The 23,924-nt window shown below is 38.2% G+C and overlaps 1 protein-coding gene across 3 annotated transcripts in view; it reads left to right on the top strand.

Annotated features, from left to right (window-relative positions):
* The window catches only part of DNM3 (dynamin 3), a 566,202-nt gene that overhangs the window by 56,619 nt on the left and 485,659 nt on the right, over positions 1–23,924 (top strand). For all 3 annotated transcript variants that reach the window (XM_023207167.1, XM_023207165.1, XM_023207166.1), the window contains exon 2: positions 22,703–22,776. In XM_023207167.1, coding sequence (XP_023062935.1) covers positions 22,703–22,776 — 74 coding nt within the window. The remainder of the gene's footprint in view (positions 1–22,702; positions 22,777–23,924) is intronic.

Below are 23,924 nucleotides of genomic sequence, written 5' to 3' on the forward strand. Positions count from 1 at the left end.
GTGTGTGTATATACATATGTATATATATAGAAATCACATTCTACATTTGGGCTCGTTAGCTTTCTTTTTCATTTAATGCTAGAGAGTGAATTTTTTTTTTCATGTTTACTATTCTGTTACCTCATTCTTAATGGTTACTTAGTCTACACTGGGTGATAAATCCTCTCTTTTTGGATGTTTATATTATTTCTGATAACAATTTCATTTTAACTGTCGTTAGTTCGACAGGAGGTTATGCATTTGACTTTTTACAAGAAAGGGACGATGAGTAGTATTTGAAGCTAACGTGAGTTTGTAGGGCAGTAGTGCCCTCTGGATATTGGGAGCCATTGCTCTGGGGCATTGCTCCTCTTAGCCCCTCCAAACGCTTGCCTAGCTCGGCTGAGGCAGGCTGAGGTCTGTTTGTTGTTAGCCCAGCTGCAAGAGCAGTGGCCTCAGTAGCGTCAGCAGGAACAGAGCAGGCTTCATCTCTGCCCTTTGTCTGGATTTGGTGCTGGTGTGTTTTCCCCGCTGCTGCCATGTGATGGCTCGTAAGCAGCACTACACACTGGATCTGTAACTCCTTTTGAAAGCTCTATTGTGAGATGCTGCTGCGTTTCAGTGGAGGGGAGATTTTTGCTAGCGTGCCGCTTTTGGTTTCTTTCAAATGTGACTGTGCCTTCCTCTAAAGAATCCTAGGTAAGGAAAGCACTAGCTTTGAGGCGACTAAAAATGAATTAAATTATCCTTTCCTCCATGGTTCCTATGGTGGAACAGTAGTAAAATAGGAAAGTAAGTACTCAGGTTTCCTTGCCTACTTTGCATTATAGTTAATCACCACGGTAGAGGTGGGAAATCGGGAAGATTTCCTAAATGAAATAATATTTGAATGAGGTGATAAAGAATAGTAATGGGTGGCAGGAAACACAGAAATGTGGATAATGGAAGTTACTCAGGGATTGTTTGTGAACTCATCCATAAAACATTAGTTGAGGGCCTATGCTGTACCAGGAGTTATACTAGACTTTGTGTACCCAAGAATGAATTAAACATGGTTCCTGCTTTTTTTACGGGTTGACAGTCTGGTTGGGAAGTTGGAAAATAGACAAAACATATATAGTGCATTCTATAGTAAAGGTTTCTACAAATAACATGGAAGTTCATAGTACAGACTAGGCAGGTTAAGAAAAGTCTTTTCGTAGGGGTTGACACCTGAGATGAGACTTGAAGGACAAGTGGGCAACGGAGATGGTACACTAGATAGAAGAAACTGCGTGTGGAAAGGCAAGGATGCAAGAAGGAAGCTGGAATATCCAGGCACTGCAAGGAGTTCAGTGTACAGCAAGAGAGAATGCCCAGTGGGGGAGGGTTGGCAAGAAGTAATTTATGAGGGCTTCAGTTAAGACAGTAAGGGAGGCAGAGAAAATCAAGGACGACTCCCAGATTTTTACTTGGTTGGTAGTGCTATTCACACTGTGTTTTCCTTGCAGAAAAATAAACAAGGAGGGGTGGATTCAGAGAGGACAATAGCATGTTTAAATTAGACATGATGCATTTGGGGTGCTTGTGATATATTGACATAACAAGTAGAAATCTGGAGCTCAGAAGAGAGATTGGGGCTGCAGATTCACGGCTGGTAGCCATTAGCAGGGGGTGGATGAAACCACCGAGGGGGAGAACATGCAGAGTGAAAAGATGACTGGAAAAAAACCCCAAGAAGGGGCAGACAATGAAAGACACTGAGAAGGAGGCAAGGAGCTGGAGGAAAAGCACAGGAGAAGAGAGGAAAGGAGACAGAGGTCAGCAGTATCAAGTGTTTCTGAAAGAAGAAATCAGATAAATTCTCACCACTTTTAGGAATGAGGCCATTGGTGATCTTGGTGAGGGCGGCTTCCAGTGTGAAGTAGGAAACTGACTTGAATTTCAGCAGGGCAGCAGTCAGGGTGGCATGGTTTAAGAATTTTCCTTTAAGAATCTTGTCTGTGGAGGAAGGAGTGAGGGATGATAGCAGATCTGGGACTGTATGAAACAGGAAGGAGGGAGATGATGGTTTGCTTGTCTTTTTCACCAAGGTTAAAAAGCTGGAACATTTTTATGTTAATGCCGATGAAATATGCATATTATTGATACTTTGAAATGTATGAAGTTCAGCACCTAGGAAAGATGACACTCCTGTAGTCATATCCCACCTGGCCAGAATTGAGAAATCCAAAAATTTATTGTTTTGTTATTGTGACAGAAAAAAAATCATGTATGATGCCTTATAAAGCATTTTCACACTCTTGATTTTTCTGTATAATCCTGAAAGAAGACAGCACGGAGAGATAAGAGGTGAATGAAATAGGCCCTGAGCAGCTGAGGTGGTGGAGCAAAGTCGATATTCAGGGCAAAGTTCCTCTGGATTACTCACCAGTGAACAATTCAGGCCCTTGCACAGAGTCCACTCACCTCCACACAACTCTCACCAGCCAGCTTGTCTGACATCTATACCCATTACAGGGGAGGAGCAAGGAGGAGCCGCGCGGGTCAGGGCAGGCACGCTGATGCCTGGGAGAAGTGGTACCCAATATGCTGATAACAAAGGAGGGACAGACATGTCAGAAAATGCCTCCAAAAGGAATAATAATGCCAATAAGAGCTCACCAGTTGTGCAGGGTTACCAGACTCCTCTGTAATATCAACTGAAGGCATCCCTGTTTTAGCATAGTAACAATAATTGGTATTTCAAATGAATGCTCCATCAAGAAATGCTTAAATACTCAGTATACTATGTTTTAAGAATGTGAACAAGAAAATGCCAACTGCATTTTATAGTTTGACATTAAAATGAAACTTTGGCAATTCAAGTGCTAGTTAGGACCTTCCCTAAAGGGTCTCACTCCGTTACTATTTGTAGGGCATCCAAGACTTAGTGCTTCTTACATCAGTTGATGAGAGATAGAGCTGTGATGTGTAGAAAGTATAGAAAACCTGGTTATAGGTGAAAGGAATGCCCAGGATGCTATATCAGTTCAAGTTTACATTTCCATAGCACATTTTAAAAAATAATCATTTTCAATCTGTATTGCCCTGTGAAATCATAAAAAGGTTAATAAATAGAATTTTTCAAGAATAAATAACCCCATTCTATTCTGAAACCTGGAAAACACATTAACTTTATTAGCTTTCAAGTAGCAAATATTCCTCTTTTAATTCTAAACTATAGTGTTGCCCTTTTAATACATTTAATTGAAAGAGTAACCTATGGTAGAAATTATTAAAAATCAATAATAAAAGGTCCATTAAATTTCTTTAACCAGTTACAAGAAATAAGTATTTTAATTGTTCTTTGAGAACTACCAATGAACAAAATCAGACTTTTGTAAAACGAAAGTAAAAATGTTCATGATTCAATTGTGGTAGCCCTGTTGATATTCAGGAAGGATAAGCCTTGAAACCTCCTGAGATCCAAAGTTTCTGATGTGAGAAATGTCTTTGTCTTTTATAAGCAAGAGTCTGAAATCTGGACAATGGCTTAAAATCAAAATAGTGATCTGGAATGTTGTTGACTCTACAAAAATGTGTTGAGAAGTGATAATCTTTGCTAAAAGGAGGGAGTATTTTTTTAATTGATCAAAGGCTTAAATCTTTATTATTATTTTACTAACTGTTGGTTCAGTCAGTGTTTGCTACTGTTTTTTACATTGAAATTTACATGTGGGAGATTTGATAAGCCTGAGACAAAGTCACTATGTCAGAAGCAACATACTTTAGTGATTGACTTACCTGTTGGTGATGACAGGTTGTGACATGTTGTTAGGTGTTTATCAAGGATTGGAAATTCCAATTTGCCATGTGAAAGTACAGTTACTGGTTAAAAACTACTTGTATTCTTCTGTGCTGTGAGTGATAAATTTCTACAGCATATATGTTTAAAAATGCTTGTTAAAGGGTTGAACTCTCATGCCTGTAATCCCAGCACTTTGGAAGGCTCAGGCAGGAAGATCACTTTAGTCCATGAGTTCAAGACCAGCCTGGGCAGCATAGTGGGACCTTGTCTCTACAAAAAATAAACAAATTATCCAGGCATGGTGGTGGACTGCCAAATAGTCCCAGCTATTAGGGAGGCTGAGATGGGAGGATTGCTTGAGCGCAGGAGGTCAAGGCTGAGGTGAGCTGAGATCATGCCACTATACCTAAGCCTGGGTGACAGAGCGAGACCCTGTCTCAATAAATAAATAAATAAATAAATAAATAAATAAATAAATAAATAAAGGATTTAATTAGGGGTGAAAATGAGGTAGGAGCATAAGGAAAAATTATAATTGAGAGAAATAAGATAAAAGTATCATTCTTAAAAAATGTATGTGTATAGTTTGCTGTCATAGACTAGACAGTGGCAAATACTATAACTTTATCATAGGTCTTTCCTTTGTACTTGGATACCATTTTGAATTTTATTTTTCTGTATGTATTTTTTTCCATTTAAATTTATGCTCCAAGATGGAAGTTAACAGTAATTCCACCTTACTTTCTTTTTCCACATTACAATTTTTAGAGATATTTCCCAAGGACTGTCTTATTTATTAATATGCGATTCAAGTACACTGGGGAAGGTAAATATACTATTGTTATTTTACAAATGAAAGTACAGGTAAAAGAGAGTTCAGTAACTTGTTTAAGGCCCTGTAGCTAGCGTCAAGACTAAACTCTTTCTTACATGTACTTCATTGTCTTTTAATCATAGCATATTTTTAATGTGGAAATTGATTAAGATATTTTTGTTGGAAGTTTAATTGGACTTTGAACTTGAAAATTTATCTTGTAGACATTTTACTCCTGAAAAAGAGGGCTTAAATAACCTAAACTGAAAAGACATAAGGGCTAGAAATTTTACATAGACCTTGAACATTTTAAAATTTTGCTTAAAAACTGCTTAAAATGTTCTGTTATAGCCAAGATAATCACACAGCTAGAATTTATTCTCTACTAGACATGGGCACTACATTCATTGTAACCAACTAGTGTTTAGTAGAAGTATAATTGGGAAAGAAAGAAGACTTAAGTTACTTATATATGTAACAAGGCAGCTTATTAAGAATTTACTAGGCTGGGTGCAGTGGCTCACAGCTGTAATCCCAGCACTTTGAGAGGCTGTGGTGGGTGGATCTCTTGAGCCCAGGAGTTCAAGACTATCCTGGGCAACATGGTGAAACCCCATCTCTACAAAAAATTGAAAACAAAACATAGCTGGCATGGTGTTGCATGCCTGTAGTCCCAGCTACTCAGGAGGCTGAGGTGGATCACCTGAGCCCAGGAGATAGAGGTTGCAGTGAGCTGAGATTGTGTCGCTGCATTCCAGCCTGGGTGGCAGAGTAAGACCCTGTCTCAAAAAAAAAAAAAAAAAAAAAAAAAAAAAATTACCATAGCTTGATGGGAACACGCAACTTCATTGTTTGTTCTACAGCATTAAGAGAAGCATACAATCCATCCTTGGGGATGGGAGATTGTCCACTGCATTCCTAAATAATGAATCCTTCTTATTCCCAAAGAAGGTAAATAGGCTCTTGGATGGTCCTAGAATTCATGGCCCAGGCTTTTAGGATCATCCTGCACCTAAAGCCCTTGGGGGAAACAACCAAACCCTACTGCTGTTGAAAGATAATAGGAAAGACATGAGGGTTGTCTTTAGAAGATTGGCCAATTTCTCCCAGGAAAGAAAGACATTTCCCAGAGAGAGGAAGTCAAGGATGACCTGTTTTTTTTTTTCTGTGGGTCGTTGAAGCTGGTGCTTTACTGAAGCGGTGTCTTGGAGGTCCTGAGGCTAGGTAGGGCTATGTGGGTGTTAGGGAGGACTGAGCACTGAGACCATGACTTTGATATCTATGGCAAAGGTCCTTATAGATAACTTGGTATAGAGGCTGGCATGGAGGGTAAGCAGTGGATGCTGCCTTTGGAAAGAAGAAACCTTCTACAGGACCACCCAATTTAGACAATGAATGTCTCCAGGGAGATTGCCCTGGACAAGTGACTACAGGCCTTGCCTAATTTTCCTCCATTGCATCATCTTTGAGGTCCTTACACCACTCAAGGGGTGACAGGAGAGCTCTTAGGCATATCTGATATTTGGATTTATTACTGATGTGGATGACTGTTAGCTTTGGATTCTGAACTGATTTGAATTTGAAAATGAAAACGTGGCATTTTTTGTTTCTTGAATCTTGTGGAGCAGTTCATAGCTTTATGTGCATACATTCATTCATATACACATGTATATCTTACTGTATACTGCATACTTCTCTTTAATACCTCTGTGGTCTTTACATATCCACCCTGAAATGTCATCACCCTCATCTGACAACCTAGAAAATGCTAACTCATCACTGAAAATTCATGTCAAATATCAGTCTTCCTTTTTGAGTATGCAGGGAGTAAGGAGTCTAAAAATAATTCTCGGCTTCTTAATTTGTGATATAGAGATATTGCCTGCCTTGCCTAAATCACAGCTGGTTATGAGGGTTGAATGAAATGACTTACCTTAAAGAGACAGAAAGTAGCTAAGGGTGGGAGAGTCCTAGTAGCAAAAACATGGTGTGGAGACATTTGATATGCATGGGGAGAGAACCTGAGGGAGACCTGTCTCAAGGTAGCTGAGGATTTTTCTTTTTTGGTATATGTGGTGGGGAGGAAAATAGTTAAAAAGTATTTACTTCATGTGAGACTAGATTTAGGGGCGAATATTAAAACTCAGGAAGAGGACTTTTAACATAATAAGGTGGTTAAAAGGAGATAACTTCTCAATAGATGAGGGAGGTATTTTGAATAGATTTCTGGAAATGGTACACAAAATTAATTTTATTGAAGAGTGAAAGAGCTGGACAGACAGGAAAATCATCATGGAGACTAGTAGATTGTGAGGACGAAAACTGAATAGGCATAAAAGTATTGTCTCAAGACAAAAAAAATGGGCTATTTTGGAAGTAAAGAGTTTTTCATTCCAGGAGGTGGCCCTCTACTGATGTAAGCAGACTGTGATTTAGTATGTGAAGGATGGATGTACCAGACTCATTTCCCAGAGAGAAGAGGCTGTTACTAGATTGTTTAGCCTCTTCACATGCTTGTAATATGGTTGCTTTCAAAGATTTGCTGAAGAAATGAATGAAATAACTTGTCAAGTATTAGTAAGATATTTCTAGCTGTAGTTCAATTGCAGTGTGTGTGTGTGTGTGTGTGTGTGTGTGTGTGTTTCTTTTGCGACAGGGTCTCCTGTCACCCAGGCTGGAGTGCAGTGGTGTGAACATGGCTCACTGCGACCTTAAATTCCTGGGCTCAAGCAATTCTCCCATGTCAGCCTCCCATATAGTTGGGACCAAAGCCACGTGCCACCACACCTGGCTTATTTTTAAATTTTTTGTACAGATGGAGTCTTACCATCTTGCCCAGGTTAGTCTTGAACTCCTGGACCCAAGGGATCATCCTGTCTCAGCCTCTCAAACTCCTGAGATTACAGGTGTGAGCTACTATGTATGCCCTGCCAACAAAACTTTTTTTTTTTTTTTTTTGCCTGACCCCCAGCAACAAAACTTTTGATTTCTTCCTTATAATAGTTTCTTTTCAAATAACTTGGACAAGAAATGTTTGCACGGAATGTGTTTTAACTTGAAAAGTAGGAAATAATCTTGAGTCTACTATTTTTGTTTTTTAATGAAAATCATTAATCATTTACATTTTTTACAGATACCCAATTTATTTTGGAAGCTATATGTTATTTTCATAAAAATTCTTAACTTACAGAATGTCCACCACTTAGGATTTCCTGTTTTTTTTTTTTTGTATTTTAAATATGTCTCTAACAAATAATCATCATGAAGGAAAAGAGGTTACATTTATTGCAGTCCTGCTATGTGCTTTATGCATGTTATTTAGTCCTTTCAAAAACTTTTCAAGTAAGTGATACTATTTTTATTTTGTAGATGTGGATCATGAGATTTAGAGAGCTGATGTAAAATATAGCCAAGATAATACATTCTCAGTGAGAAGTGAAGCTGAGATTTGAACCCAAGTCTTTCTAGAAACAAAATTTGTCTGATTCTCACCACATTTCATTCCAGGGAAAAAATAATTCCATCCTGGCTCTATTTTTATTTATAGCCAGAAACGGACCTCTCACTGTCTCCACTGCTACCATTCTGGTCTAGGCTTCCCTGATATTTTGCCTCTATTACTGTAACATCTCCTAATTGTTTTCCCTGCTTCTCTCTTTGATCCCTGCAGTTGATTTTTAATAGCTAATGCAATCCTTTAAAAACGTAAGTCAGGCTGGGCATGGTGGCTCACTCCTGTAATCCCAGCACTCTGGGAGGCTGAGGCGGGCAGATCACCTGAGGTTGTGAGTTCAAGATCAGCCTGACCAACATGGAGAAAACCCATCTCTACTAAAAATACAAAATTAGTCAGGCAAGGTGGTTCATGCCTGTAATTCCAGGTACTCGGGAGGCTGAGGCAGGAGAATTGCTTGAACTCGGGAGGTGGAGGTTGCGGTGAGCCAAGATCGTGCCATTGCACTCCAGCCTGGGCAACAAAAGCGAGACTCCATCACTCACACACACACACACACACACACACACACACACACACACACACACACAGAAAAAAGAAAAAAAAGTAAATCAGGTCATGTTACTCCTCTGTTCAAAATTCTTCCATCACTCCCCATTTCACATGGAGAAAATACAGAGTTCCTACAATGACTGAGGTGATCTGGTGCCCCTTTCTTTCTCTCTGACCTAATCTCCGACTTCTTCCCCTTGCTCATTCCTCTCTAGCTTGCCAGGCACATGTCTGCATGGCTAATTCACTTACCCCTTCAAGTCATTACTAAACTCTCACTTTCACAATGAGGCTTACTTTGATCCACTGTTTAAAACTGCAACCCCAGTGGGACTTAAGATGCAATAATTTGGGATTTTCAGGACTTTGATTACATGCTTTAGATATCTAAAATTCTCTGCTATGTTCATTGATAACTACCTTTTTTTTCATGTTGAAATGCAGAATCGGAATATATCTAAAACACCAAAAACATATATTTATAAGTAGAATAGTAAAGACACACATAGTATTTTCTAATCATTGACTGTATCTCATTGCAAGAAATACATTTTATTGTGACCTCGTGTATCTATATAAAATGGAAATAAAAGTTTTATAAAATACTTAGCATTTCTGTGTGTTATACTCATATATTTTCCATTGAATTCCATTCCTTTCTTTTCCATTGTGAAAATATGTTGGTCAAGTTCTACAAAATTTATTTCACAACTCATTTATTGGTTACAACCTATAGTTTAAAAATATTGGGCTATTCTTCAAATCCCATTAATTCAGGAGATAAGATATGAATTTTTTGCTTTAACTTCTTGAAAATGTACACTGCAGAGGGTGATGATTGAAAAGTCACTCATACTTCTGAGTTATTGGCATGTAGCTATTAATGCATTTTGCATATTCATGCTCAGATTAACAAAAGTAATATAGATTATGTTGCATAAATATGTAATTAAATAATTATAAGTGCTTATATTTTGTTAATATTATTTACTAATGGTAGAACTCTTACATTAGAAGTGGTTTTTTCCATCTAGTGGATCAGGAGATTTCTATCTTTTTTCCCCCCTAATTTCCAAATTTCAGTATTTTAATTTTTGATTGGTGCTTATTTTCCCATCTTTATTGATATTAGATACAATGAAGAAAAATATTCAATAATAAAATTTATGCTTCATTGTTTTAAAGTATCACAATGATAATTAACATATAATCCTACATAGCTTATTGTACATTTGTTTATTGGTATCTTAATTTCTTAGCACTGAAAACGTTGATACCTCTATAATATTCTCTAATATAGTGTAGTCTCTAAATTTGAAATTTCCTAATATAATCTTTCTTAAATGTAGGAGATATATATTCTGAGCTTATCTTTTACCATTGTCCTCTTACATGTAATGCTACAGCCATATTAAATTTGGCTTGTCCCTCCCTCCTTGCCTGCTTCCCTTCCTTCTATCTTTCCTTTCCCCTGCCTTTCTGCCTCCTTCCTTTTCTTCCTCCCTCCCTTTTTTCCTTCCCTTTAACGAATATTTTTGAACACCTGCTATGTGCCATGTGTAGTAGTGGGAAGAAAATAAATGACATAGTCTTTGCTGTCACTGAACTCAAACTGAATACTAACAGTCCCATTTATGAAAGTGAAAACAGAAAGCTTTAAGATTATTTAGAAAGACAGAGGTAGTGGCTGGGCATTGTGGCTCATGCCTGTAATGTCAGCACTTTGGGAGGCCGAGGTGGGTGGATCACTTGTGGTCAGGAGTTCAAGACCAGCCTGGCCAAAATAGTGTCTCTACTAAAAATACAAAAATTACCCAGGTATGGTGGTGCATGCCTGTAATCCCAGCTACTTGGGAGGCTAAGGTGGGAGAATTGCTTGAGTCCTGGAGGCAGAGGTTGCAGTGAGCCGAGCCGAGATTGTGCCACTGCACTCTAGCCTGGGCAACAGAGTGAGACTCTGTCTTAAAAAAAAAAAAAAAAAAAAAGTCAGAGGTGGAATCAGATTCTGTGAAGAATTAGAAGAGGCATCAGAAGATACTCTTGAGTCTTCATATTTTAAAGATGTAGAAACTGAGTCTCATAGATCAAATGATGTGGTGAGGTTACAGCTGAAACCCAAGCTGGTTTCTTGACTAGTGCTCTTTCCTTACCACTTCTTCTCTCTTGACTATCATATTGCCTGCTCAGATCCCGTGTTGTCATATATTTTTGTATGTGGTTTGTGCTGTCAAAGACCTCTTTTCAAAATGCACACACTCAACCATAGACTTCTACCATTATTGGTTTTGTTACTTGAAATTAGAATTGGAACAATTAGAGATGCGTCAGTGGAAAGGCAATGAAAGAGGGCCATTAAGTGCTAATAAATGCCTCTCCTCATGGGAATGGAGATCTTTTCTTTTCTATGAATTTGAGCTCTTTTCACTGGTGCTTTTAAGTGGCTGGAAATAACACTTGCCACACGCTCGCAGAATACTCTGCATGCCAGGGGGTTCATTTTATTCTGTATTTGAATTGAGCACGCTGCAGTTGGAATGTGTGTTGACTCTTTTGTTGATTTACACATTCATTCCATGTTTTGCATTAACCTTTTCTCATGGAAGACAGAATAGTGAGAGCTCTTAGAGAATGAAGTCTTTAGGTAGCTGATGACTTTAAAAGGTTAAAGTTATAAGTGTTTACGTTGATATATTTTCCTTTTCCTAACACCCTAAAATCTAGATAGAGTAGTCTTCCCTTATCTGAAGTTTTACACTCTGCTGTTTCAGTTACCTATGGTCAATTGTGGTCTGAAAAGACTAAATGGAAAATTCCAGAAATACACAATTTATATTTTAAATTGTGTGTCATTCTGAGTAGTTAGTTAAATCTCTCCCCATTCTGCTTTGTCCCACATGGGATGTAAATTATCTCTTTGCCTAACGTATCCACATAGTATATACTATCTGCCTGTTAGTATTATAGAGTCAGGGACTATCTGTGGTTTCAGGCACCCACTGGGGGTCTTGGGACATATCTCCTTTAAGTAAGGGGGAGCTACTGAACAGTGTGACAAATTGGATGTAGCCTACCCTGAAGCTACATGCTTACCTGTGACTAGCAAGAGATAATCACTACTTGTTGATATGGTGATATATTAGCTTCAGAAATGAATTTAGGTAAATAATAAATGAATCCAGAATAACTTACCAATACTAAAAATGATGACAATGATAGTAATGATGATGATAAGGATAATAGCAGCTAATATATTTGACTACTTACTATGAGCCTGTAAGACTGTGCCTTATAGAAATGAGCAAGGTGGTCCTGTCCTAAGAGAGCTTACATAGGAGAGGATTTCAGTTGGGCTCCTGGTACTTTTCGAATAAACAGTAGGGGTATCTAAATATGCCGGCATATCAGGAAATGCTTCCCACAGGAGGCTGCGTCAACATGTCTTTAAGAGTGAGTTAGGTAAAGAAAGGCATTAGATAAGGGCTTCTGTGGTTGAGGAGTCAACACAGAAGTGTGAAATTAGTGTGGAATCACTTCGGAGTCAGCTGTTCTGGGAATAAAAAATTTGCATGGAGGAATCATGGATGTGGCTTCCAGAGAGTGAGAGAAAAGCTGGATCCAAGAATCCACTTAAATCCTTCCTGGTTAATTGGAAAATCAGATTCCATTTTTAAAAAATAAACAGAATATGACTGTGGTGGTGCTCCATTCTGTTTTAGTGGAGAAACCAACCTACACTTTCTTGGCTTCCAATTAAATACCTCATTTTCCCCCTAACATCTTTTTTTTTTTTTTTTTTGAGATGGAGTTTCGCTCGTGTTGCCCAGGCTGGAGTGCAGTGGCGCTCCAGCTCACTGCAACCTCCACCTCCCCGGTTCAAGCGATTCTCCTGCCTCAGCCTCCTGAATAGCTGGGATTACAGGCACGTGCCACTACGCCCAGCTAATTTTTGTATTTTTAGTATAGACAGGGTTTTACTGTGTTGGCCAAACTGGTCTTGAACTCCTGACCTTGGGTGATCTGCCCACCTTGGCCTCCCAAAGTACTGGGATTACAGGTGTGAGCCACCGAGCCCGGCCTCTAACATCTTAAAATAGTGAAAACAAAAGAGCACACTATTGGCTGGGGAAGCTCACTTCTACCCTATCGATGCTCTTCTTTTCCAGCCTCCTGCCAAGGAGCTGGTAATGTATATTCAGGACCAAGGACAGTAATTGGGCCCCATTTCTTCATCTGAGTCCTTAGTAGGGAAGGGGTTGACCTGAGCTGCCTAGACCAGAACTGCCCTTGTCATCGGGTAAGTGTTTTCTTGCTGTTGCTTCTTCCCACTGGCTGGTTTATCTTCCACAGGTGGACCTTTTGTAGTCACTGCCGTGTCAAAGAAAAGTCTGAGATTCATGTATGGGCTTCATGGAGAGGGGCAAGGGAGGCCTTTGAGCCTCTTTGGTACCAGGCCTTAGGGCTACCTCTTACCTAAGGCCAAATGAGGATTCCATGTGGTCCAGCCCATGTTTCCAGGGTTGGAAAGGGAATACATTGAAGTTTGCAGCAAAAGCCAGCTCAGTTTATCCTTTCCACATGCATTTCTTTTAGAAACTCTGCAGGAAGGGGTGGCTAACAGAACTGAATGTTTAGCATCCTGAGTTTTAGTTTTTGTTGATGTATAATACATATTCTCAGTTGGGGTGATATTGCCCCCAACTGGGCAAAAATTGGTTCTTGGGGGACAAAAAGAATCTTTTTTTATGTTTAAAGCACAGGTGTATGTAGAGCACATATACTGATATATAGTGTATCTATGATATTAAACTTAATAGGGGAACATTTAATGGGGAAAAATATCAAATAAGTTTCATTAGGGGAACCGTAATGAAAAGAAGGGTGAGAAACACTGGCTTAAAGCACTGTCTGTCTGTCTGTCTTTTTCTTTGTCTCCTTCCTAGGTATTACAAGGCTAGTTCCAGTGACCTATAATGTCATCACTATCCTACTCTTTGTCCTTTTCTGATCTGCCATTCTTAGCACATAGCTTCCATCTGCAAGATTGCCTTGTGGTATTAAGGTGGTTGTTGCAGCTCCACTATCATGTATAGCTGACAGGGAGACAAAAGAAGAAGAAGGGTAAAAGGTACACATTAACGAAATCAGATCCTTTTAAAGGAACTATTCTGATGTCACTCAAAACCTCTAATTACATCTTACTGGGTAGAAGTTAGTCATGTGGACACCCCATTTGCAAGGGAGGATGGGAAATGCAGATTGATTTGTCTATTAAAGTTGGGCACATTGCCATTCCCAGCAAAATTGGGATTCTGTTAATAAGAAAGGGAAAATAGATAGTAGGTAGGCAACCAGCGATCTTTTTACTAGGGCTTTTTGCCATTCATTTTCCTGGCAGCCAACTTGGGTAAGATATAATCTGTGATTTGGAAAAAGTGAAAGCTAAGTGCCTGTATTTTATGCCAGGACTTGTTCATCTGGTGCTTTAAATTCTTGAACAAACTGACTTCGTGAATAGGCAAATAAAATTGATTAAATATTAAGGCATTAAGTTCTTGAGCATGTTTCCTGGTGGGGAGAACACTTAGTATTTGTAAACTGAGAACTGCCTTCTTTGTTCAGTTTATGGATCCCTGACTGAGAAACTTTTGCATTCTAAATGTTTCAGTGGGAACCATTAATTATTGAATATTTAGATTTAATAAAACTATGTTGTTTAGAAATTTTGAATTTTGTGAATAAAAGTAAAATATTGAGATTCTTAAAGATGTCAATAAAAAATAAGTAAAAGCATAGTGTTTCCTGCAATTGAATTTGTAGGTATGTTTTTTAAATAAAATTATGATGGTGTTGAGTACTTCATATTATAGAGTAGCTGACAGCATCAAAATATGATTCTTTACAAATCTGTAAGTACTAATATTCTTAATATATGGCAATAATTTAGAGAAAAAAGTAAACTGCAGTAGAAAATTTCCAATTAAATCTGTGGATTTTGGTAAAATTACTTCCTCTAGTGATTAAAATGGCATTGTAATGGTTGGCAAACTTCCCGGATTTGGACATGAAAGTACAGAGCTATTTTAATAGCACTATTGTGTTCAGGGTGTGGAATTGGATTCTTGACCTCAGTGCTTCTTGGAGCAGGGGGTGGGCAGTATTAGTGTGATTTGTCTGTCTTTCTCTTCCTATCTCCTTTCTTTTCCCTCTTTCCCTGTTTCCCTTTCCTTCTGTTTCTTTTTTTGTTGGATCAGTATATTGAAATATTGTGAGATAGTACTCCTACAGGAATTATTATGGTGCACAGATTTTTTTTTTTTTTTTTTTTTAAGACGGTCTCACTCTGTCACCCAGGCTGAAGTGCAGTGGCATGAATATGACTCACAGCAACCTCGACCTCCTGGGTTCAAGCAATCCTCCTGCCTCAGGCACCTGAGTAGCTGGGACCACAGGCTGAAGCCACCACGCCTAGCTAATTTTTAAATTTTTTGTAGAGAGGGGAGTCTCGCCATGTTGCTCAGGCTGGTCTGGGACTCCTGGGCTCAGGTGATCCTCCTGCCTTGGCCTCCCAAATTGTTGGGATTACAGACGTAAGCTACTGTGCATGGCCAGAAAATTATATTAAATACTTTGAAAATTAAGTTTTAAAAGAGATTTCTCTGTTTGTTTGTTTTTTTTTTTTGTTTTTTGTTTTTTTTGTTTTTGTTTTTGTTTTTGAGATGGAGCTTTGCTCTTGTCGCCCAGGCTGGAGTGCAATGGCACAATCTCGGTTCACCACAACCTCTGCCTCCTGGGTTCAAGTGATTCTCCTACCTCAGCCTCCTGAGTAGCTGGGATTACAGGCATCCACCACCACCCCTGGCTAATTTTGTATTTTTGGTAGAGATGGGGTTTCTCCATGTTGGTCAGGCTTGTCTCAAACTCCCAACCTCAGGTGATCTGCCCACCTCGTCCTCCCAAAGTGCTGGGATTGCAGGTGTGAGCCACCATGCCTCGCTGAGATTTCTCTGTTTTTAAGGAAAAAATTTTAAAAATATATTGGTTCTGGTATTTTAAAAAAATTTTTATTTTCTTCAAATTCCATTCCATGTCATTAGACAGGGTCAATAATATTGGCCCACCTAGTATTCTATATTTTGTAATTTGGTGAATATGTTTGAGTCTTAAATGTTCATAATATCAATTTAAATGACCCCAGCAAATTATTGGTGAGTTGAGAGTCATCTTGCCTATTCTTTTGGTCCATATAATGCCTTGTAGCTGTCTGCCAGTTGTGAATTAGATATAGGATTGTTTTCTCTCCATGTTATGACTATGTGGAGCAATGATGAATCTTCTTGAAAGGGTATGTAGAAAGTAAAAAAATATTTAGTGCCTGGGGGGTGAGGGAGCAGACAATGTGTGTTGAGAGCTTAGGTAGAGACATGTGGGGGTGGAGGGATCTCGAGAAGACTCCCAGAGAAGATGACATACAGCTGAGTGTTGAAGATTTAGGGAGATAGGGATGTGCCTAGACACCGAGTCTGAGAGCACAGACGCACACAGAGACTTCCACTAGAGGACAAGACTTTATTTCTGCTTTGTTTACTGTTATATCTCCAGTGTCTAAAGCTTCATTTAGCTTGTAGTAGACACATAATGCACATTTGTTGAAATAATAGGTTAAATTAGTTGTAAGGGGTTCTATGCCTCTGATGTAGGGTTTCAGTTGGGGAGTGGTCAGAAATAAAATATTTTGTAAGTGGTACTAATATTTGGATTTCATGCTAAAGATAATGGGGAGTCATTCAATGATTTAAAGTCTGGTAATGATGTGATAGAACTGATGTCCCTGTTAAAGTTGGATAGGAGGGTGCTCAAATTAGATGCAGGGAAATTAGTCATGAGAGCAGTGTAGCACTTTATATGAGAGTTGGTGGCAGCTGGACTGGTGATCCAAATAGACAAGACAGGGTGAATTTAAGAGATATTAACATAGAATCAGGAGGACATGTTGACCAACTTGGAGCATGAGGATAGAGGTAGATGGAGGATGGATGATTCCGAGGTGCTTGGCTTGGCTGACGTATATGGATGGTGATGATATGGATTATGATTGGGAATGAAGGTGGAGAAACATTTGGATAGATTGTAATCAATTGAGTTGTAGAGATGTTTGGTTTCAGACACCTAGTGGAGATGTTTAAGAGGTTAATGTGATTTTGTGTTCTAGTGTTTGGCTTACCTCTCTGGTAGCCTCTTTCTATTCTCTCAGTTCCACTTCTTTCGGGTACACATTAAATGTTGGTATTTCTGAGAGTCAATATTAATCACTTGTTTCCACTCCATTCCTACTCATCTGTTCTTTTGGCTTCAACTTCCTGCTCTGTTGCTGACTGTCAAATTATTGTCTCCAGATAAGACTTTTGTCCTGAGTACCAACTGTTCAGTCTAACTGTCTGCATGTTGTTTCAATCTGGGTATTCCCCAGGCATGTAAAGATCAATGTGTACAAATAAGGACTGCTCATTTTCTTCCCCCATTTCTTTTACAATGTAGATAAAAATGGTCAAGAGCACAAATGCTAGAGTTAGACTCCCTAAATTTGAGTCCCGTATGTCACTTACTAGCTTTATGACCCTGTGCAAATTGTCTGACTTTTGTGTGCTTCTGTTTTCTCATCTGTGAAGTAAGAATAACAGTAGTACCTACTGCATAGGATGTTATGAGATCGAACAAGTTAATGCATATAAAGCTATCAGATTGGTGCTGGCACATGGTAAGCACTATATTAACCAGATCTTCCTTTATTTCCTGTCCTGGTTAGTGATACCATTGTTCAACCAGCTACCCAAACCAGAAATGTGACATTTATCCTAACTCTTCCATATCACTACATTAGAAGGAGATTCATCAGAAGGAGTGGCATCAGAAGGAGATTCCATATCAAAGCAATCATTAAATCCTGCCATTTGTCTTCTTTCCATCTCTACCATTACTGCCTTGGACTTGACCTTTATTATCTTCTTTCTGAATGACCTAGACTGGCTAGTGACTAGTGACTCATCACTCTGTCTTTGATCTTTCTCTTTTTCAACGTTCTCTATATAATCCCCAGTGATTATTCTGAAATGCAAATCTGATCACTTAAAACTCTATAGTGCCTTCCTGTTCTCACAGAAAATAGACAAACACAAACTACCAGTAAAGACCTCTGAGGTCTTTTCTGGCTTCCTTCTCTAGACTCTTCTCTATCTTATTCTGATCTCTCTTTAATGTTTACAGTTCTGTGATGTTTTGTGCCACTCTGGTCTTCCATGTCTTCGTACATCTGATTTTCTGTGGAATGCATCCTACCTCATATTTCTTCTCAGATATTGTTTCTAGCAGCTCCTCCAAGCAGCATAGATATTCTTTGCTGTGTGTTGATACCGTATCTTGTGTGAAACTTAAGCATAGTACCTGTTATGCTTATTATAGTTATTTTTTTATTTGCATGTTGTCCTCCTCCAAGGCTGAGCTTCTTTATTTTTGAATAAATTGGCTCCATGAATCAACTTCTAGGAAACTATGAGTTATGCCTCCCATCTTCAGTTAAGTGCAGATGTTAAACATTTATTTACTGTACAGATTATCTGGTTAACAATCATTTACATCTATATTGAAGAGACCATCTCTGTAGTTGCTCTATTTGCTGCCAGGGGAGAATGTTTTTGAGTTTTGTTGATACAGCTAGTGTGCTGTCCTTTTTCAGGCCTCCAAAAGTCATTCTTTTCCTAGTGGAGCAATAACTATATTTCCTGGTAACTCAGTTACTGGAAGAGCCAATAAGAAATGTCATCAAGGTGGTTCTTAAACCATAGTGTGGGAATTGTACTCTATTTTTTGTCTAGGAGTCAGGAAGCTGTGAAAGAGCATTGACTTATTGCCTGAAGACCAGCTGTTAACACTGAAGATTAATGCTTTATTGAGATGGGTTGAGAGAAAAGAAAGGCATTTGATTTGTAGCTGGCATATGGCATCCAGAGGGAAGCACTCTCTCTGGCTAAAAATCTGTACAGTTCAACCACAAATAAGGCATCTGGGCCATATAACAGACTCAATTTAATAACACTGAGTTTTCAGGTTACTCTTTGAAGGTACATTTTGCAGGAAAAATGGCATACATATTTTATTTTTATATAGATTTATTAGAAAATAAATTAAAAATATGTAGTCTAAATCCAAAGTAATACTAAAGGAATAGTCATTATTTTTCCAGCATGAATTTAAAAAATGTTTTCCCATAAAACATGCTTACAGGTTTTCCCATAAAATATGCTTATGGAAGAAAAATCTATTGCACAGAAAATGATACAATTCAATTGGATGATGGTGCTCAGTGGCTAATGAATTATTCAATATTGTTCATGTCAGTGCTTTGGCTCCCTGTTGCTGAAGGCAGGCATGAGGGCTTTCCAAACCCTTGCAGGTCATCAACACTAAGAGGATAGTTCAAGTGGGGTCTGTGGCTCCTATCTTCAAATTCCAGTAGCAAAATGTTAAAATATTGCGTGTAGGTGCTTAGTTTTTCAAGGCAAATGAATACTACAATATCAGGGAAAACACGCTGTGGCTGTGTTATATCAAAAATAATAGTAACATTTTCCCGTGGTGCTTGGGTTTTAAAATTTTAAAATTGTTGACGTATGTTGCATTTCATTTGATCCATACAACTTGGGCCATAGTTAGCATTATCTCAGTTTAGTAGTAAGAGAAATGGATTCTGAGAGAATTTTGCCCATTCAGTGGCAGAGCTAATATTCAAAGCAAGGTTCTGTGTTTCTCATTTGAGGACTCATCTCCTTAGTTCGCACAGCAAGAGTGTGCTGGGCCATCAGAAGGAGATGTATCTTTAGGATGGCCAGATTAGCTGCTCACTCTTAAGAAGAGAGAAGCTTTTCTTTAGCACTTTGTTGTACTTCAGAGATGCCTGTGAAGCAGGAGAGACTTCCAAATAGTAAAATTTGATTATCAAAATTTTTGGCTTTTTGTGAGAATGTATCTGTCAGAGGTAGGACTGGTGAGAGCCATGAAGGGAACTAGTAACTGTGAGTGAATAAGAAGGGGTTAGATACCAGAATCTATTTATTACTCTTAATGAAAAGCTCTGTTTGCTTAATAAAAAAATGTAGAGAAAAATGTTAGATGTATCTTTGGATTTTTAGTCAACACACAATTATTTGCTATTTATAATGTTTGATATGTTCTATTTTGCTTTAACAGTGTTCACAGGGATTGTTACTAAATCTGCATCTAAATATATGGTCACAAGCATGAATTGAAACAGGTCTCAGCATGAAGGTATAGAGTGACTAAACCTTTTTTTCTTCTTTCTTCTCTCCTTTCTTCTCTGCCTTTTTTTTCTTGAAGAAAATATTTTATTGACTTGTTAAATGGCATTATTCAGGCCATTCATCATTTTTCCTTGGCATTTTATACATCCTGAAATTTCACTCATGGTCCTCATGGCTCAAACAGATGCCCTCCAGCTCCTTTTATTGTTATATCCTGACTTAAATTTTTATTATTATTATTATTGTACTTTAAAGTTCTGGGATACATATGCAGAACGTGCAGGTTTGTTACATAGGTATACATGTGCCATGGTGGTTTGCTGCACCCATTAACCCGTCATCTACATTAGGTATTTCTCCTAATGCTGTCCCTCCCCTGACCCTCCACTCCCTGACAGGCCCTGATGTGTGATATTCCTCTCCCTGTGTCCATGTGTTCTCACTGTTCAGCTCCCACTCATGAGTGAGAACATGCGGTGTTTGGTTTTCTGTTCTTGTGTTAGTTTGCTGAGAATGATGGTTTCCAGCTTCATTCATGTCCCTGCAAAGGACATAAACTCATCCTTCTTTATGGCTGGATAGTATTCCATGGTGCCGTCTAGCTCTTTACTCTGGAGTTTTGCTTTTTTCCCTCCCTCAATTCATTTTGATTCTCAAATTAACCTCTTCCTTTTTGGTTAAAAATAAAACAAACAAAACAAAGTAGATACTTTGTTTATTTTGATTAAATTTTAAATGATTGTTGAAGCTATCTAAACTAGCAGTTATTCTAATGCAGCACATGAAGAATATTAAAAGTGTATTTAGTTATATGTATTTAAATCTATTCAAATCATCATTATAAGGAGAGTATTGTTCTTTCTCTTTTCTGAACTCCAATGTAGTTTATCTTCCCTTCTTTAATGGTTTTCATGAATATGTTTTGTTCCCATTAGGTTCCAAATTCCTGGTGTCTACCCAGCATGAGTCCATGCCCACAGCATCTCCCTAGCACTTCTTAATTTCTCAGTGAATTTTTTTCGATGAATAAATAATGCTATTTCAGTGGCATTTTCAAAAGCACGTGCAAATCTGTAATTTCACTATTTTCTATTGTAGTCATATACACTGACATTCTAAATGAACTTTGGTCCTTGAAGTCAATGAGAAAAGTCATTAACTCAAGGTTGTTCAGTACTATTTCCTCTGTCAGAACATACAGTAGCACTTGCCAAATAAATTAGTTGTAGTGGGAGAAATTTGGCTTGATTCTATCTTTTTGACTCTCCATTCCAAACTACCAGTGCAGCTAAACGCTTGGGTTTTGGAGCATTCTCACTGTCCTTTGCCTATTTTATAAGCTGCTGTTCATTGAAATCCCATCTGTGTTGAAGCTCTGTTCTGCCAAATTTCCTACAAAACTCATAGTATGCCACGTGAATTGTTATCGCCCACTGAATTGTTGAGTAACATATCCTGACTTGAGGCCAGTGGTTTTCAAACCTTGGTGAGCATCAGAAACATCTGGGAGCTTGTTAAGAGTACAAATGCTGCATGCCTTCCCCTGAATATAATTAATCTGTAGCTTCAGGAGTAGTCCTGGGTGTCTGTGGTTATAACACTTTCTGGTGGGCCTGGAACCACATTTTGAGAAACACTGCCATTGAGTGAAAAGTTTATTTTGAGTGGAATTCTGTGATGATTCCTCTAAAAGTTGTGAGACATTCTAAATGTGTTTAAAAACTGTGCTATAGGTATGTTTATGAATTCTTTGATGTTGAAGAATCAGGAATAATTTATGTTGCATTGCAGATGTAATGTTATGTAGTACTCTCTTTGCTGCAGTTTTATTGGCTTAGTGTTTATTAATATGCCATTTGAAATATGAACTTTATCAAAACCTCCATTTATCAGGAATAAAAACAAATGGAATGAGAACAAACAAAACTCAAGTTGCAGTGTTTGTTTTCTGCTGTTAATTTCTACAGACGAAATATCTGTTTCTGCTTGATCCCACGTTTTATGTGTCCTTTTTTTTAGACAAGAGTCTCACTCTGTTGTACAGGCTGGAGTGCAGAGGTGTGACCTTGACTCACTGCAACTCCGCCTCCCAGGCTCAAGTGATCCTCCCATCTCAGCCTTCTGAGTAACTGGGACTAGAGGCCCAACCACCATGTCTGGCTGGCTGGCTAATTTTTGTAGGTTTTTTTTTTTTTTTTTTTGTAGAGCTGGGTTTTTGCTACATTGTCCAGGCTGGTCTCAAACTCCTGGGCTCAAGCGATTCACCAGCCTCGGCCTCCCAGAGTGCTGGGATTACAGGTGTGGACCACTGTGCCCGGCCTCGTTTCCTTTTATTGGAGAAAAATGTCAGTATATTTAGAGGATACAATCTAATGTACCTTTAGTAATGGTCAGTATTTGACGGTGCTAATATTGATCTTGAGGCCAAAGAGCGTACTGGGTTTTTTAATTATCAAAAAGAGTTTAAGAATTAATTTCAGTATCAAATATTTTCTTTAATGCTGATTCTCTGAAAATCAAAATTAATTGATAATACACAGAAACTAAGTGGAAACTTTTATAAATTTCAGCTAGATGAATGAATGGCATATTCCAATGAGGTCATTATGATAATATACATGGATTTCTATGCAATCAATATAAGGCCCTCCTTTTTTTTAACTTTGAAAACACTTCTTTTATTAAGATGGGCCTATCATTTTTTGGATAAATGATATATTGAAAGGTTGGGAATTAGGAGAATTGCTGTGGAACTTGGTTTATGAATGTATAGGTGATCAGAATTCCTTCATGACTTAATCTATATTTCTTACTTTTTTTAGGGACTTTCTTCCTCGAGGGTCGGGCATTGTAACAAGACGACCTCTTGTGCTGCAGCTTGTTACCTCTAAAGCAGGTAATGAATGAAGATGTCTACCACATGGATGGGCATATCCTGTGGCACCTTTTGCCTTCGTAGGTGTGGGGTTGTTCCAATAGAAACGTGTTTGTGATCATCCCACTGTGAGCAGCTGCCCACATTTCTCTCCAGAATGCTGCCTTCTTCATTGATCTTTTCATTCCTTTGATTACATTAAAGGGGATAGTTTCATGGATTTTTTAAAATACCTACTTAAAAATTTTTTTATTACTCATTGTAATCCATCTATATAATTTTACAGTACAGCACAACCACTAATACTCCTTTGGTATGCTTGTGTGTGTGTGTGTGTGTGTGTGCACGTGCACTTGGGGATTAACTTACAAATTCAATAACCATATAATATCTGTATGGATGTGTATGTGCGTATCTATATTTACACTGTGCTATGCTTGCTCCTCTCTCTTACACCATGATAATTTGATAGGTAAATGATGCTTGTTTTTATTTTCGTTTTATTTCAGCAACTGCTGATGTTGAATTTTTTTTTTTTTCAGGTTTATTTGCCATTTGTATTTCTTCTCTTATGAATTGGCCATTTTTCTTTTTCCCCATTTCTTTTTGGGGATTTTATTACTTTTCCTATCAATTTCTTTGAATGCTTAAGGCTGAAGCACCTCATAAAAATCATCTGTCATAAATTGTAAATATTTTTAACAGCTTGTTAAAGATACCATTTACATACCATATAACTTGACCAAATAGATCAATAGGTTTTAGTTTTTTCACAGATATGTGCAACCATCTCCACAATCAGCTTTAGAACTGTTTTGATCACTCCGAAAAGAAAGCCTGCATGTTTCTGCTGTCACCCCTTTTCATAACACCTTTCCCCACCACTCCAGCTTAGGCACTACTAACCTATGTTCTGTCTCTATGGATTTCCCTATTCTGGACATGTCATATGAATGGAATCATTTAATATGTGTTCTTTTGTAATAGGCTTTTCTTGCTTGGAATAATCTTCAAGGTTCATACATGTTGTAACATGTATTAGAGCTTCATTTCTTTTTATGGCCTAACATATTTCATTGTCTGGATAGATCACACTTTGTTTGTCCATTAACTGAGGAGCATTTGAGTTGTTTCCACCCTTTGGTTCTTATGAATAATGTTGCTATCAA

The sequence above is a fragment of the Piliocolobus tephrosceles genome, chromosome 1, assembly GCF_002776525.5.
Source record: "Piliocolobus tephrosceles isolate RC106 chromosome 1, ASM277652v3, whole genome shotgun sequence".
In the NCBI taxonomy this organism is placed as follows: Eukaryota; Metazoa; Chordata; class Mammalia; order Primates; family Cercopithecidae; genus Piliocolobus; species Piliocolobus tephrosceles.